The 15,098-nt window shown below is 37.2% G+C and overlaps 1 protein-coding gene and 1 non-coding gene across 2 annotated transcripts in view; one reads left to right on the top strand and one right to left on the bottom strand.

The window, feature by feature from the left end:
- MTTP (microsomal triglyceride transfer protein) overlaps positions 1-15,098 on the bottom strand; it is a 46,773-nt gene that overhangs the window by 20,368 nt on the left and 11,307 nt on the right. Inside the window, exons 4-10 of the mRNA XM_037036250.1 lie at positions 14,242-14,349; positions 12,955-13,071; positions 12,543-12,682; positions 10,758-10,908; positions 8,239-8,396; positions 5,210-5,378; positions 3,970-4,077 (exon numbers count right to left, since the gene is read on the bottom strand). Coding sequence (XP_036892145.1) covers positions 3,970-4,077; positions 5,210-5,378; positions 8,239-8,396; positions 10,758-10,908; positions 12,543-12,682; positions 12,955-13,071; positions 14,242-14,349 — 951 coding nt within the window. The remainder of the gene's footprint in view (positions 1-3,969; positions 4,078-5,209; positions 5,379-8,238; positions 8,397-10,757; positions 10,909-12,542; positions 12,683-12,954; positions 13,072-14,241; positions 14,350-15,098) is intronic.
- Positions 2,893-3,030, top strand: LOC118979974 (small nucleolar RNA SNORA42/SNORA80 family). The gene has a single exon (XR_005065028.1). It is a non-coding gene; the product is annotated as a small nucleolar RNA SNORA42/SNORA80 family (small nucleolar RNA).

The raw sequence follows: 15,098 nt of genomic DNA, 5'->3' as shown, positions 1-15,098 counted from the left end.
TTCTAATCAGATCTCTAATCAGATCTCACTGGCTCTAATGTAGCTAACACCCAGGCAATAAGCCATTTTGCTTCTTTATAAATAAAATATCCGAACCTGTCGTTCACCTGGCTAAAACGCGTCCTGTTCTTCCTTCTCTGTATAGAACAAAGACTAGACTCTTTAGCTTGTCATCAGTAAAGATCCAGCCTACCTCTCTTCTCTCTTTCCCTCTTTTCTGCATCTCTACTCCCACCTATCTGCCCACAAACATGTATTCTGTGCTCCAGCTCCAGAGTTTCTCACTGTTCCCAAGCGTACCAGATGCATTTTGACTCTGGGCCTTTTCATACATTGTTGTATTTCTCCTAGGATGTCCTTCATTTCATACTACTATCTCTTCACCTACAAAGCTCTTCTAAACTAAGCTCAAATATTTAACTTTTTAGGTGAAACTTTCCCTAGCACCCCAAACAGAATAGTTTGTTACATCTTTTGTTTTCTCAGAGCACTCTTTTTATAATTCAATATTATTGTAGTTATCCGTGTGTGTCTGATAAACAAACTAGTTCTTAGAGGATGATAGAATATTTTTTGTATCTTTATATTAAGGGACTAGCACCATACCCACCACAGAGCAAACACTCACTAGATACTGCTCTGTGAATGTTTTTATATGTGAGTTTTATCTTTAGACAAATTATTTGATATACTATTGCTAAAGTAAACCAGTGACTCAAATAATTTCAAAACCGTGATAAGAAGTCATAGTTCTTTGGACTTCCGCCAAGATGGAGGCATAGGTGGAAACACTGTGCCTTCTTCCACAACCAAGTTTGAATACAACAAAGGTTTAGTAAACAAAGACTCAGCCAAAGAACAGAAAATTGAACTGTACGGAAGTCCGACAACAACGAACTCTTCAACCAGACAGGTAAGAGGAGCGGAGCCAGCAGTGGAGCAGGGTTGGGCAGGAAAGATCCCCCGACCCAGGTGTGCAGGTAGCCAGGGTAGCAACGCAGACCCAGTGAGGGTGCAGGACAGGCTGACCACGATCACACATTCACCTGCAGATACACCAGCAGAGCAGTGAGCAGTGAAATGGACCGAGCAGGCCCCAGCAGGCGAATCCAGTGAGTGTGCAAGGCAGCAGGCTGACCAGGTCGCACATTTGCCCGCAGTGGGATGGACCACACGGCCCCAGGCAGTGGGAGGCGGCAGAGGGGACCGCCATTGCTTTCCTTTGACCCCGCCCCCACATACAGCATCACAACCCAGTGACTGAGTTGCCCCGCCCTAGTGAACACCTAGGGCTCTGCTCCTCATACATAACAGGCATGAACAGTCCAAAATATGGCTCAAGAAGAACTCAAAGCCTCAGAGCCGATAACTCTAAGTGAAAAGGAAATAGCAAACCTCTCAGATGCACAATTCAAAACACTGGTGATCAGGATGCTCACAGAACTGGTTGATTATAGTCACAAATTAGAAGAACATATGAAGGCTAAACTAATTGAAATGAAGGGAAATGCACAGGAAACCAACAGTGATGGAAAGGAAACTGGGACTCAAATCAATGGAGTGGACCAGAAGGAAGAACAAAACATCCCACCAGAAAGGAATGAAGAAATGAGAATTCAAAAAAATGAGGAGAGGTTTAGGAATCTCCAGGACATCTTTAAATGTTCCAACATCTGAATTATAGGGGTACCAGAAGGGAAAAGAAACAGCCACAAGTGGAAAACTTATTTGAACAAATAATAAAGGAGAACTTCCCCAGTCCGGCAAAGGAAATAGACTTCTAGGAAATCCAGGAAGCTCAGAGTCCCAAAGAAGGTGGACCCAAGGAGGAACACACCAAGGCACATCATCATTACATTAGCCAAGATTAAAATGAAGGAGAGAATCCTAGAAGCAGCAAGGGATAAGGGGACAGTCACCTACAAAGGAGTACCCATCAGACTGTCAGCGGATTTCTCAAAAGAGACCTTACAGGCAAGAAGGGGCTGGAAAGAAGTATTCCAAGTCATGAAATCCAAAGACCTACAGCCAAGATTGCTCTATCCAGCAAAGCTTTCATTTAGAATGGGAGGACAGATAAAGTGCTTCTCAGATAAGGTCAAGTTCAAGGAGTTCACCATCACCAAGCCCTTATTATATGAAATGCTAAAGGGACTTATATAAGAAAAAGAAGCTGAAAAATATGAACGGTGAAAGGACAGCAAACTCACAGTTATTAACAAGCACACCTAAAACATAAGCAAACCAAGAGGACAGCTAGATCAGGAGTGGAACCATAGTAATGAAGGACACATGGAGGGTTAGCAACAGGGGAGTGGGAGGAGGAGAAGGGGGGAGAAGGTACAGAAAATAGCATAGAGGGTAGGTAGAAAATAGATAGGGGGGAGGGCAAGAATAGTAGGGGAATATAGAATCTAAAGAACTTGAGACACGTGGACATAAACTAAAGTGGGGGAATGGTGGGGGAGGGGTGAGCAGGGTGGAGGGGAATGAAGGGGGGAATAGAACAACTGTAATGGTATAATCAATAAAATATATTTAAAAAAAGAAGTCATAGTTCTTTGATATCCTAAAATTATACAAGTTTAATTTCTGATAATCTTAAAAAGTTGGTACTCAAACATTTTCAGTGCCATTTTTTAGTGATCTTTTTATGCTTAGTTTACATTCTAGCTATGAGTTGCCTCTTTTGGAACTACCTGATTTCAATAACATTCTCTTTATATTGCTTTTTCATAGCAAGTACTCAGTAAGCAAAATAATATAGTGATGTCTTCTGAAGGTAGAAACAAATGCTGGCTGTGAGCTATCTAATAAATGTGGACAGAAAAAATACTACATTTTTATGTATTCAGTATCTTTGGTATATTTTCATTATAGAAAGATGAGTGAGCATGGTAATGGATTTTATGGTGGGCCCTTCCCTGTGGGCCTCTCATAGGGTACCCATGCCAGAGTAAACTGCAGCCTCGAACCATTGCCCAGCCTCCTTCTCTGTGGGCTGTGAGCACTGAAGGGGGTTGTACAGTGTGAAAAAAATGAAAAAAAAAAAGAAAAGAAAAAAAAAGAAAGATAAGCTATGTTAGGTATGAATCCATTTGGGTTGCCATATTTAGTTATGCTTACAAAGTGAGTGCTTCATTTTAACAAGAAAGATGTTAAGATTGATAACCAAGCAAGTGGAAAAGTTCAGGGAAGTGGGAAAGCTCCAAGAAAATGAAATTAAAGATAAAATGTAAAGTCCTAAGCAAACAGAAATAAATAATTCCCACCATCAAAACTCAAAACAGCAAACCACAATTACTACAGATAAAGCCCTACTCTAGGAGGTAGCCCTAGAGTCTAATGTTTTTCTAGCAATGAGAATTAAACCATACGGCCTTGGCTGGTGTAGCTCAGTGGATTGAGCTCGGACCTCAGAACCACACGATCATGGTTTGATTCCCAGTCAGGGCACATGCCTGGGTTGCAGGCCAGTTCCCAGCTGGGGACTCAAGACAGGCAACCACACATTGATATTTCTCTCCTTCTCTCCTTCCCTTCCTCTCTAAAGATAAATAAATAAAATCTTTAAAAAAAAGGATTAAACCATACACACCATTCAAAACTGAGTACATAGTGGTCACTCAATAAACACATATTGATGGGGGATCAATGAACTATTCACTTTTTAGCAAGTATTTATTGAGCACTATTTATGTACCAGATACAATTTTAAGCAATTGGTGTTAGAAAAAAGGAAGATCCAATTCTACATGGAGCTTCCATTTCAGCGGAGACAGAAGTAAACAATGCACATAATAAATAACTGGACTATAAAGTACGTTAGATGGCAATAATTGCTGTGCAAATAGAGAAAGTAGAGTGGGGTAAGGGGGATCGGGAGTACCAGTGGTGGGCACATGGTGCGTGTTAAATAGGATGGTCTGAAACCACACATACAGTACGTGAGATTAGATTCACACTTACTTTGAGTTTGCAGCCGTCTCTCTGACATAGCTTCCTGACCAGGGCCCCAATGATGATCATAACGGTTTCCCTGATGTCATTGCTTGCAAAGGAACCCTTGAACTTACTCTATTAGCCAAAAAGGGATAAAAAAAGTTACCAAACTTTTTAAACATTTCCAAAGAATATTTTTAATTAAGAAACAAAGTAACCAGAGACTGAGGAAATTGTTATGTTCCTAGATTGCAAACTCAGAATTTTGCTTTGGAGACACTTACAAATTCACTAACTCTGAAATGAAGAGTTAGTAGACTCTCCCCTCTCCATATATTCTTAACATTGTTCTATGAATTCCCTAGAGGTTTACAGATTGGAATCATTAGGTTAGTGAACCAAAAAGCAAATGCAAGATCTGTAAAATGTTACGTATGGGTGAAAAGGGGCTTCACTGCTTTTATTGGATTCTTAAATGAGCTCATCTTCCAAAAAGATTACGAACTCTTCAATTAGATCATAAGTGAATAAATGGACATTAAAAAACACTTGGGCAAGAGAGAAGTATAGCTTTTATTTTAAAATATTTTTTAATATTGGAAGAACTACACCTTTTCAAATATTGTGCATTAAATACCATGAAGACTTTTGAAGTGAAAACAAATATTTTTAAATCAATTTTTGAAGCATAACCAAGACTTCTCTCTGAAACTTTGTCTCATTTTATATTATTGATAGGTAAGCAAAATACTTAAATTCCTATAAAGTATAGTTTGCTATTTAGAGGAATAGCAAAGAAGACACTATGTAAAATAATTTTCTGTAGAGTTAATAATTTACTAATGGATAGAAAATAGTTCAAAAGAATTTTAATATGAATAATCAGAAGGTTCTTGGTCAGCCTTCACTTTGATGCTAACAACTTTTTAAAAAATTTTATTATTGTTCAAGTACAGTTTTCTGCATTTTTTCCCCACCACTCCCCGGACCCCAGCCATCCCCACCTCTCCCCCATAATCCCAACCCCCCTTGGTTTTGGCCATGTACACCCTTTATAGTTGTTTCTGAAAACTCTTCCCCCCATTATCCCCTCCCACCTCCCCTCTGGTTACTGTCAGTTTGTTCTTAATTTCAATGTCTCTGGTTATATTTTGCTTGCTTGTTTGTTTTGTTGATTAAGTCCCACTTAAAGGTGAGCTACTGCATAGATTCTTGAGAGCTTTTTAGGGGTGAGAGCTTTTATTTCCCGGATGCCCATCTGACTTACAATGAGGGCTCTCAGGAGCTCTTCATCGGGATGGGAGGCAAATCCGCAGGCATAGAGAAACCTCTCCTGGAGGATAATGCTACTGTCACTTTTGAAATCCAAAAAGTCCAAAATAGCATCCAATGAGTCTGGGGTCTGAGCAGAGGTGACAGCATCCACCAGCTGAGGTCTATAAAGAAAGGCATAGTCATGGATTGTCAGTGTTTAGGATGCTTAAGGAACTACTTAAAATCTGTACTATTTATAAGCTCTCCATTGGTTTGGATTTCCTAAAGAAGTGAGTTTTTTAAAAAAGTTGAACAAAAAAATAACCCTCAAAAAGACTGGCCCCATTTTATTTTAAACCTCTTTTTTAACTCCCCTTCGTCTCATTCAATGTACACTCAGAAAATACAAACCAATTTTGTTAAATTAACCTAAGTCAAGTATAATTTGGAGATTTGTAAATAAAATTATATTATACTTATATATAAAATTATATAAATAAAATTATTAATTTAGGTTCAAATTCTTTTCTGTATGAATAATATATAAAATCTATGGTCTCCCCAAATGATTCTCTTTCTCTAATTAGCTTTGTGAACATACTCATTTCTCAAGTGCCTACTTTAAATAGTGCAGTATTATCTAATTCTTTTAACTTTAATTTATATCCAAGGGAGAAAGTTTCCCCCTTTTTTAAAAAAGTAAAATGCATCATGGCACAGTTCAGTGTTCAGCCATGTGGGAGCTGAGTGAAAGTCCTCCAGGAAACCTCTAGTTACATGTTCTGGCCATCAAGAATCTTTGGTTGGTTGAGTCTGGGATATAAAACCAGAAACTTGTCATACTAATGAACAGAGTATATATGTAAACACTTTATTCCACATCCATGTAAGCACACCACACATGTGTTTACCACTTTGTACTTTTAAAAAAAAGATATACTTGTCTAACAAAAACTCAGTGAACTAATGAATCTCAGTGAACTCAGTGAATGAAGCTGAGTCTGAGAGAGCTGCTTATGGTCTATTACACAAGCACTGCACCAGATTATTTTAGGTGTGCAGTCATCCTTGGCAAGAGCTAAAAATGCTAAATACCTCGGGATTGTTGGGAGGATTAAATGATATAATCTATGTAAAACACTTAAATAGTGCTTAGAGTATTTTAAATGCTGTATAAATACATACTTTTATTAATTCCAATCACCTCACTGAACTCTCTGTCAGCTTACTACTACCCTCATATACAAGGAAGCAGACTCAGAGATATCAAGTCGTCTGTTCAAGGTCCCATAGCTGATAATACAGTTAGGATTGGAAGTCAGATTTTATGAGTGTGGAGTTCAGTCTTTCAATTATTACACCAATGTTTCCCAAAGAGATTTCCATGCAACACTAGTCCTATCAAATGCTTTAAGAAAGATATTTTCAAGGTCATTTAAGTTTAAGAAATGTTTAAGGAACTTCATACATAAAATTATCACATTAAAGATGTTACAAATGTCTGCAGCAAACAGAACTATTAGACTTGGTTTCACCTGGTATTTTTCAAACTCGGTTGCTCACAGAATCCTTTCCTCTTGGCAAACTTATTAATATTCTGCGAGTTACAGGACACATACAAATAGATACTTTGGGGAATGTTACATTCCACCATCTTGCCTTTCATTGTCTTGTAATAAATGTTGTAAAAGGAATTATTCTTTGTAATTTACAGTTGTTGAAAGTGAGGCTTGGAGGGGCAAAATGTAAATGACTTGCTTAAAGGTTGTATACACTGTTGGAAGTCAGGATTTAAAACCAAGTCTTCTGATTTCAGTTCATCCTCGAACCTTTCTATAACCTTGTGCTACATACCTGTTACATAGCATAGGGTACAATATTGTGTAAATAATCTGATTTAGAGAATTCATTATGAAGTCATCCAAATTATTGCTGCCTTAAGATTTTTTGGATACAAATAAGGTTAAGGTTTAGTGTAACTGCTATTCTAAATTATAGCTAATTTTTGCACTTTTTTTATTAGTATTTTTGTCTCTGATATAAAGACAAATCACCCTGCTGGTATATTTTAAAATTTTATAATTAAAACAGAGACTGAAAATTTATGATTTTGTACATCTTTTAACCTTTGATTTAAATATTTATTTTTAAGAGAGTTATTTATTTTGAAGTGTTAGTTATATAGAATGCCTATCAATTTTTTAAATGTCTTCAAGGCAAGCAAGTAACATACAATCAAAAATAAATAGACTATTCAGAAACAAAGCTAAATTCTCTTCTCCTTAGGTAGCCAAGCCCTTTCAACTCAGTGCTACTGCTGCTCGGCACATGTGTGGCTGTCATGGCAATTTCCACTTTTAATTATGTTAATGTCTTGTTTTCAGCGTTTGTCAAATTAATTGAACCACGTTCAATTAATAGGATTTCAACTAGGATATCATCAACTAGGATAATTAGTATCATTCAACTGAGTTTGTGTTTACAGGGAAATTCTATCTTACTTAACAAAAACACTTGTATGTACAAACCAAGTAAATTTGAGCTTTAAGTTAACTGTCTTAATTGTGCATGTGAAATGAATCACTTTCATCAAATATGCATATTATGTACTTATTTCTTTTTCCTAGATTCTGTCAGCTGTTTACCTCATTTCTCACTAATTCATATAAACCATAGTGTTGACTGGGATGATCACAATATCTTTTATAAAGCACAGTGAGGCAGCCTGACCACCATGGTGTTATGATGAAGCCCTGCCCTCCCCTATCTATGTACTAGTTGGAACCTGATTTAAGCTCATAAACACTCAAAAGAAAGATTATTCTGAGTCACTGCTGAAAACCTGTTATTATTGCATTTCTGGTTAAGTCACCATTAAATTACTGCATTGTGGCATAATTGTTCAAAGAAAACGCAAAACAACAGATAATTCATTTGGAGGTGGGCAGTTGGTTAGAAAGAGGCCTTTCTTGCTAAATAAAAAACCAATAACCTGGAAATGATTTCCTACAGACCACCTCGCACAACGTTCAGGGAACTTACAGAACTTCCTTGCTTTCAGCCTTCAGGATTTGGAGGATCTCTTCTTTCTTCGCAGTCCTGAGGTGCTGGATGAAGGCCAGGAAGGTCCTGATAGCCTCGGCCTTGGAGAGGTTTGCGGGCTGCAGGTGTTTCCTGATGGACTGCCAGTGCTCCTGGAGCTGCAAGACATGGCTGCAGGCTCGCACCCACTCAGGATTTTGAACACCCACATGTACGAGACATGTTCCCCCCAGAAATAAACTTTCCCTTGTATCTGACAAGCAAAAGAAGCATTTGATATCTTACCTCAATATACCTGACTGCCCCCGCCCATATCACACTGCTATGACTCTCAGAGGCAAATATAGAGGCCTGCTGACCTTGTATGTGATTCTTCAAAAATGGGAGACTGTTTTTGTCTATTCGTATTTAGCTCGAAGGACCTTGCGCATCCGGGCATATTGGTCATTCCATTATTACAACAAGGGAGTTACGGTACTTTTCAGACTATAAGACATACGTTTCCCCCCAACAAATCTGGGAGAAATAATGGTTGTTAATGCTGCTGTTGAGTTATGTTTACATTTACATTGGTGAAATATTATGTTACTTATGTTATTAAATATTTCACCACATTTTTTGCTTCAAAAATTTTTTTCGATTTTCCTCCTCTAAAACCTAGGTGGGTTTTATAGTCTGAAAAATACGGGGAATATCTGAGGCCAGGCTTTGACCACCATAATGGAATTGTGCAAAATTTTCACTAATAGAATATCTCAGAGGGCAAAAATATTAGAACTGTTGAAGAATTGTGTCAGGTTTCTTATACAGGGACTTCACAGAGAATCCATTTTTGTAATAATTTGAGCTTCCTATTATCCATTTTATTGTGTGTATGAAATGCCATGTATTACTATTACTAAGGTCTGAAGAGTTATTACTTATATCTAGTAATAATAACTAGGTAAGAATATCTAGGTAAGTAGAGTAGTATTTAGGTAAAGGTAATTCTCACATACACTATTATTATGCTAATGTGATTTTGAAAATAGTAAGGAGTTCTAATTAATGACAATATTTGGTTTTGAAATAAGCTGAAGAACTTATTTTTGATAGTTCACCATTTTCCCCCAGTTGTCAAAAAGGTGTTAAACCCCATTAGTGATTTCCAACTCTAACTCTGGGATAATCAGCATGCTGCCAATTTCTAAATTATTCGTTCCTTCTAATAAGCAAAAGACATAATTTGTTTTTCCAAATTCCTTTTGGTTACCTAATCATAAGAGGATATTGCAAAGAAAGAATATCAGCTGTACTTAGCTAAAGATCCACTGGGTCATTTATGAGGAGAGAGCATATCAATGTGAAGTCAGATTTTTTTCCTTTAAAGGGTTGCAATAGTAACATTATTCTGGTAAGCAAATTCCTCAAAGACACAAATCCTTCCTACAATAATGAAGAAACCATTATCAAAAATCTTAGATGGTTCATAACATTTAGTAACTATGGGGGAGAAACTGATAGTTCACAATATAAGTAAAGCTGATTGGTTTCATACTCATTTTTCTAAATAATTTTTTATCTCAGATGACATTAGAGAATTACACTGGAACATTAAATGATATATGAAAGAAAAACAAATAAAAGAAAAAAAGGTTTGAGAGTGACTGATGATTTCTCGCTTCATTTTGTTTTCCCATGATTGAACTTTGGTGTATTTGAGAAACTGGTAAGGAATTAGAGCCTCGTACTTTAAGCAAATTATTGTATTAGTTTTTGGTGATTCTACTTTACTGAACACTAATAATATCAGAGGGAAGAGCATCTTGTGGTATCTACGAGCAGAGTGTGAAGCCAAGGGTTTGTTCTCTTGACAACAGTTTAAGTATCAGGAATTGCTGGACCCTAAAGTCATGTCTGTGGCTCTACCTCACAGTAATTCATGCAATAAATGAAATTTCTCTTTGTTGGATTACAAATGCTACAAGATGATCTACCCTTTGCCTTGGGAATGTGATTTTTCATTCCTTACTATAATTGTAGGGGAGGCTGGAGTGCGATAAAGAAGTATTCCTTAATTTAGGCAGAAGGTTGGGTATCCTTTTTTGTCCTGACAGCAACACTGGGAACCCTGGGCTGGCTCAGTAATCCATTTCACTGCGGACACATTGCTGCTGAGTGGAAGGCTTTCAGGATGCAGACCCTTGTCTGTGCTCTTGGTACTGTATGCATCCCCCTAACTTCATTAGGCTCTTATTATCCCTGAGTTACAGGTGTTACTTTTAAGAAGCTGTCCTGAAGTCACAACATTTTTTAATTTGAGATGAGTGGATGGTAGTTATTTGTTAATTATTTATGTGTCATGCATCACCTTGGATGCACATTATTAGGCTACTGTCATCACTCATTGGTGGCTGGTAGTTCTTTACAAACTTTCTCCACAAAATTAGTTGAAGCTTCCACTGGAGACAAAAGCAAATTAGAATTTTAAGCCACGACTACTCCTATATTTGGCTGCATATTGCAACTGTCACACTTACGGAAGGGCATCCTTTACACTCGCTCTGGAAGACCTGCCCCACAATGGGAAGGGCCTTGTACTTGGAATCAATTGCTTTGATTATGGTTGCTACTTGCTTTCCAGACATCAGCCTTGGGCCTGCTTCAGTAGTCTTCAGCTCTAATTTCTGCCTGTATAAATAAAGGTAGATAAATATCACATTAGCAGCGTTCTTTTGAGTGTACAAGCTACTAATTGCCCTTTTTTTTGGCAAACAAGATACTAATTTACTCAAGTTGTATAAGGCCTTGTCTTTCAAGTTGTGAATTCTCCGGTGGTAACATATTAAAAATTTGAGGCTAGATTTTCAAAATATAATGACAAGAGAATACAGAGAAGAAAATTTGTGTGAATACTAAACAAGATATATAATGTCACCTCTTTTGAATTTAGGCCAACTTTCTAAAAATGCTATCTTCAATACAACCACATGTCACTTATTAACTAAGACAATTAGAAAATCTTTATTTTCAAAAACGTGCCTCAATAATATTTTTCTCTAATATGTTCTTTCAGAAATGTGTCTCTCTCCCATCAAGAAGTAGAGTCTATATCATCCCCACTTGCGCCTGGGCTGGGTCTATAACTATCTCAACTAGTAGATAACAGGAGAAGTGACACTATGTGACTATCGAGGCTTAGTCACAAAAGGGAGTTCAGCTTTCCTCTGGCCTGCTAGCAGCACGTGCACCTTTGTAGACTTCATTGCCATGTGAGAAGCCTGGCTACCTGAAGCTGCCATGTTGAGAAGCCATGTGGAGATAAAGAGAGATGTATGAGGAGCCTCATTAGTTTGTGTCTTCTCAGCCCAGATACCAGAGAGATAAGGGAGCAACCTTTGAACCAGCTCTGGTCAGTGACTACCTACAACTGCACTACAGAAACCAAGCAAGGCACGGCTGGTGGGCCAGGGCAAGCCCCAGACTTATGAGAGAGAATAACATGAATTTTGCTACCTGATAGACCTGCTAAGTAATTAAACATATTAATTTAGATGAAAATCTATGAAAGCAATAGTAGAATACAAAATTCTACTCCACATGAGACTTCAATAAAATTTCAAGAATTTGAAGCACTTCTCACAGATTTTACATCCATTCAACTCTGACATGATGGCTACTTTAGAGAAAACATTGCAAAGCAATGGCATAAAATATAATGCATTCAATGCTAAAATAGTGTCCTTCTAAATTTACACCCAAAATATTTTTAAATTTATTATATAAATAATCTTTATTATATATTCTTAGATTTGAAATTCTAATTCTTAAGCCTGTGAGAACTATTCTGACCAAAGAACTTTACTCAAGTTGAAATAACAAGCTTGAGTACATAAGTACTATAAATCACATTAAAAATTCTGTACATTTACTTTACTATGAAACTTTTTATGTTTTTTAACAACAGTAATAAAAAAATCTCAAAGAAAAAACATGCAAATGCCACCATATTTTTAATACTAGCGTTGAAAACATTTGACAGAGAACTCAGAAAGTAAACTAGAATAAATCCAGCAGATTGCCTTGTTAAAATTTAAATTCTACTCAATAAAATTAATTTTTAAATGAAATTCTATTTTAAAATAGTATTTAATATGTGTGATAATTATTGTAGATAATGTGAAAAAATAAAAGATGTGCAAGATATAATTACTGTTTTCAAGGAGTTCACAGTCAAAATGAGGAAGTACTATACATATTTTAAAACCAAGTATAATAATATATAAAAGAAAAATTTAAAAAATGAAGTTTTAGCCTTGTCTTACTTTGACACTATCTTGCCTGCAATGGTTCGTAGAAAATTCAGCCCAAAAGCATGTATCTCTTCTGCAAGAACAGCTGTCACAAAGCTGTCTTCTATCTTATAGGCAGTGACAGATGTGGCTTTCGAAGTAACACCCAAGACCTAAATAAGTAAATATTTATAGTTGTAAAATGTAATCAGCTTTTCATCTTTAAATTCAGTCGAATACCAAGCTATGTTTTAATCTTCAAAAGAGCTTCCCCTTCACACTTCCCCCATCATTCAAACGTATAACATATTAAAATAAACCTATTCATTTCATAATATGTGAAATTATACCCTAAAGTAAAAATTATAGATGTTCCCAAAATATAATACCTTATCCTCTTATTATTTTAAACTCAACCCTACAGAGAAAGTGGTTTTAATCATACCTGATTTACCGTTGTAAAACCAGACCTTTCTATTTTGCATGAATCCAAGGCCTTAATTTTGGTCACTTTGTCTTGTTGAGCCTGGTAGGTCACTTTACAATCCCCAGAGATATCTACCTAAAAATAAGAGCAAAAATATAATGTTTAGGAATTTCACATGGACAACTTGAATTCCAGTCATAGCTGGCTTGAAAAGTGGTTTCCTAATGTGTCATGGCAGGTGGCCTTTTGTCCAGGCTGACACGTAGGAAAATAGGAAGAACTCATTGTTTCTTGCAGCAAGTGGCTCCTTTTTCATCCTCTCTGGATGAGTCTTACTGGTGCCTTCTTAGTGCCCAAGGAATAATAAGGATGCCCTACTTCTCTCTAATGTCTAATAAGAATCAGACGAATGGCCTGGTCAAAATCAACACCTCTGGTAAATGAGTAACTATGTGGCAAGAGGAGTTGACTTTTAATTCTACATGTAGGCTATGTGCCTGTGAGTGTGTGTGTGCTCTTTGACCAGGTGAGTATGATTAGAAATCTTTAAAAACCTGTTGGGTTAATTCAACTTTTTATAAGTCACATCAACAAACTGAGTATAGGCAAATATATCCCAATACAGACTCTGTTTAGCTTTCCTTGGCCTTTTCAGTCAGCCACACTCGGTCTGCATTCTAGCAAACTGACATTCCTTTGGCTCAGCTCTGCCAATAGATTTTCTCCCTCACTCTTGGACTGTCTGAATTCACACTAGGAAACTTGGACTCAGCTCTGCCTTTGACGCTGGGTGTGGTCCTGGAGGAGCCGCTTCATTTCCCTAGTTCAACTGCAGTTCCTTTGTAAAATGAAGGGGGATGGTATAGACAAACACAGATAGACCAAACTGATAACGCATTCGAAATATCTGAGAAAACTACTAAAATAGATTGCTCAGGTCCTTCCCGATCTAGTAAATCAGAATCTCTGCAGTGAATCCTTGGAATCTATATTTGTAATGGATAGTGATACAAAGTGATGCCACTGGAATGCTCCCCAAGTTTTCCTCATCTCGGTCTTTCAGTCAGTCTGTAAGTCTCCGCAGTGTAACTGAGTCCAACTCCCTTTACCCTTTATTTGAGTACACATTGGTGTAAAACGTCTTTTGTTTCACGCGTAAGACTTGACCACTCAGCTCATCTTTTCTGAGTTTTACCATAGTAAGAACTTCTCTACTGAATTCCTACAAATAGAAATCCACACAAACAATTTAGGTAACTCTACTGAATAGTAAGAGTCTGGATTTTTAATGATATTAGTAAGTACCTCATTGGTGGTTCCAGAGTTTAACTGCATCTGAAATAGGCTAGCCAGGCCTCTCTTGAGATTTTCTATGGCCACTGGTTCATTTTCATATGAATAGAAGCCTTTGACCTAAGGAGAAAAAAGAATAAGTATAAATGTAAATGAAGCAAAAATATATCATTTATCATATTTGGTTAAATAAGTGGCAGGAAAGGTTCACATTCTTATCCCTCTCAATTCTGGGAGAAAGAGATCTCTTACTGGGATTTCTTTGGTTGTGAAAGGAGCTATCTAAATTTCTCGGAAACACGACGGTCAGAATGGAAACTGATAATGAGGGTTCTGAACACAGTGGACATAGCCCAAGGGAAAGAGAGAGAGTGCTGATAGAGGCTGGTGTTTCTTTGAAAACAAGGAAGGCAAATCAGGAACATTCTCTTTAAACATGTCAACATGATCTCTACCTGTAACTCTGCTTGAAACAAAAACCAACCAAGGTTTAAAATAACAACACAGAAACAGGTTTTTAGAAGAGAATGGCAATCGCCACTCTTGAGACTCCTGAGATAACACAGCCACCAAGGGCTATGATAAGGGCCCAGTTGTGGCCATAATACCTGTGGACAAAATTCCACAGGGGCGATTTTCTTTGTCTGGCCCTCTGGCAGCACTTACGGTGGCTGTTGGTATAAGCAGATAAGACAGACGGAAGATTTTAGGCTGGGATTACTATCACTATGTGACCTGCTCCAGACACTGCTTTGAGTTTCCTTTTAGAAGACAGGAAAAAGAGGTTGGAACTGACTTGGCTGTAATAGTAAATGGCTTATCTTAGCTTTGTTTCATCCTTGATATTATAGGCACAGGAATGATAACAA

Source organism: Sturnira hondurensis, unplaced genomic scaffold (genome assembly GCF_014824575.4).
Source record: "Sturnira hondurensis isolate 20B ecotype Veracruz unplaced genomic scaffold, ASM1482457v3 Scaffold0022707, whole genome shotgun sequence".
Lineage (NCBI taxonomy): Eukaryota > Metazoa > Chordata > Mammalia > Chiroptera > Phyllostomidae > Sturnira > Sturnira hondurensis.
The sequence above is the reverse complement of the archived record's forward strand: the minus strand, read 5'-3'. Positions and strand labels throughout refer to the sequence as shown.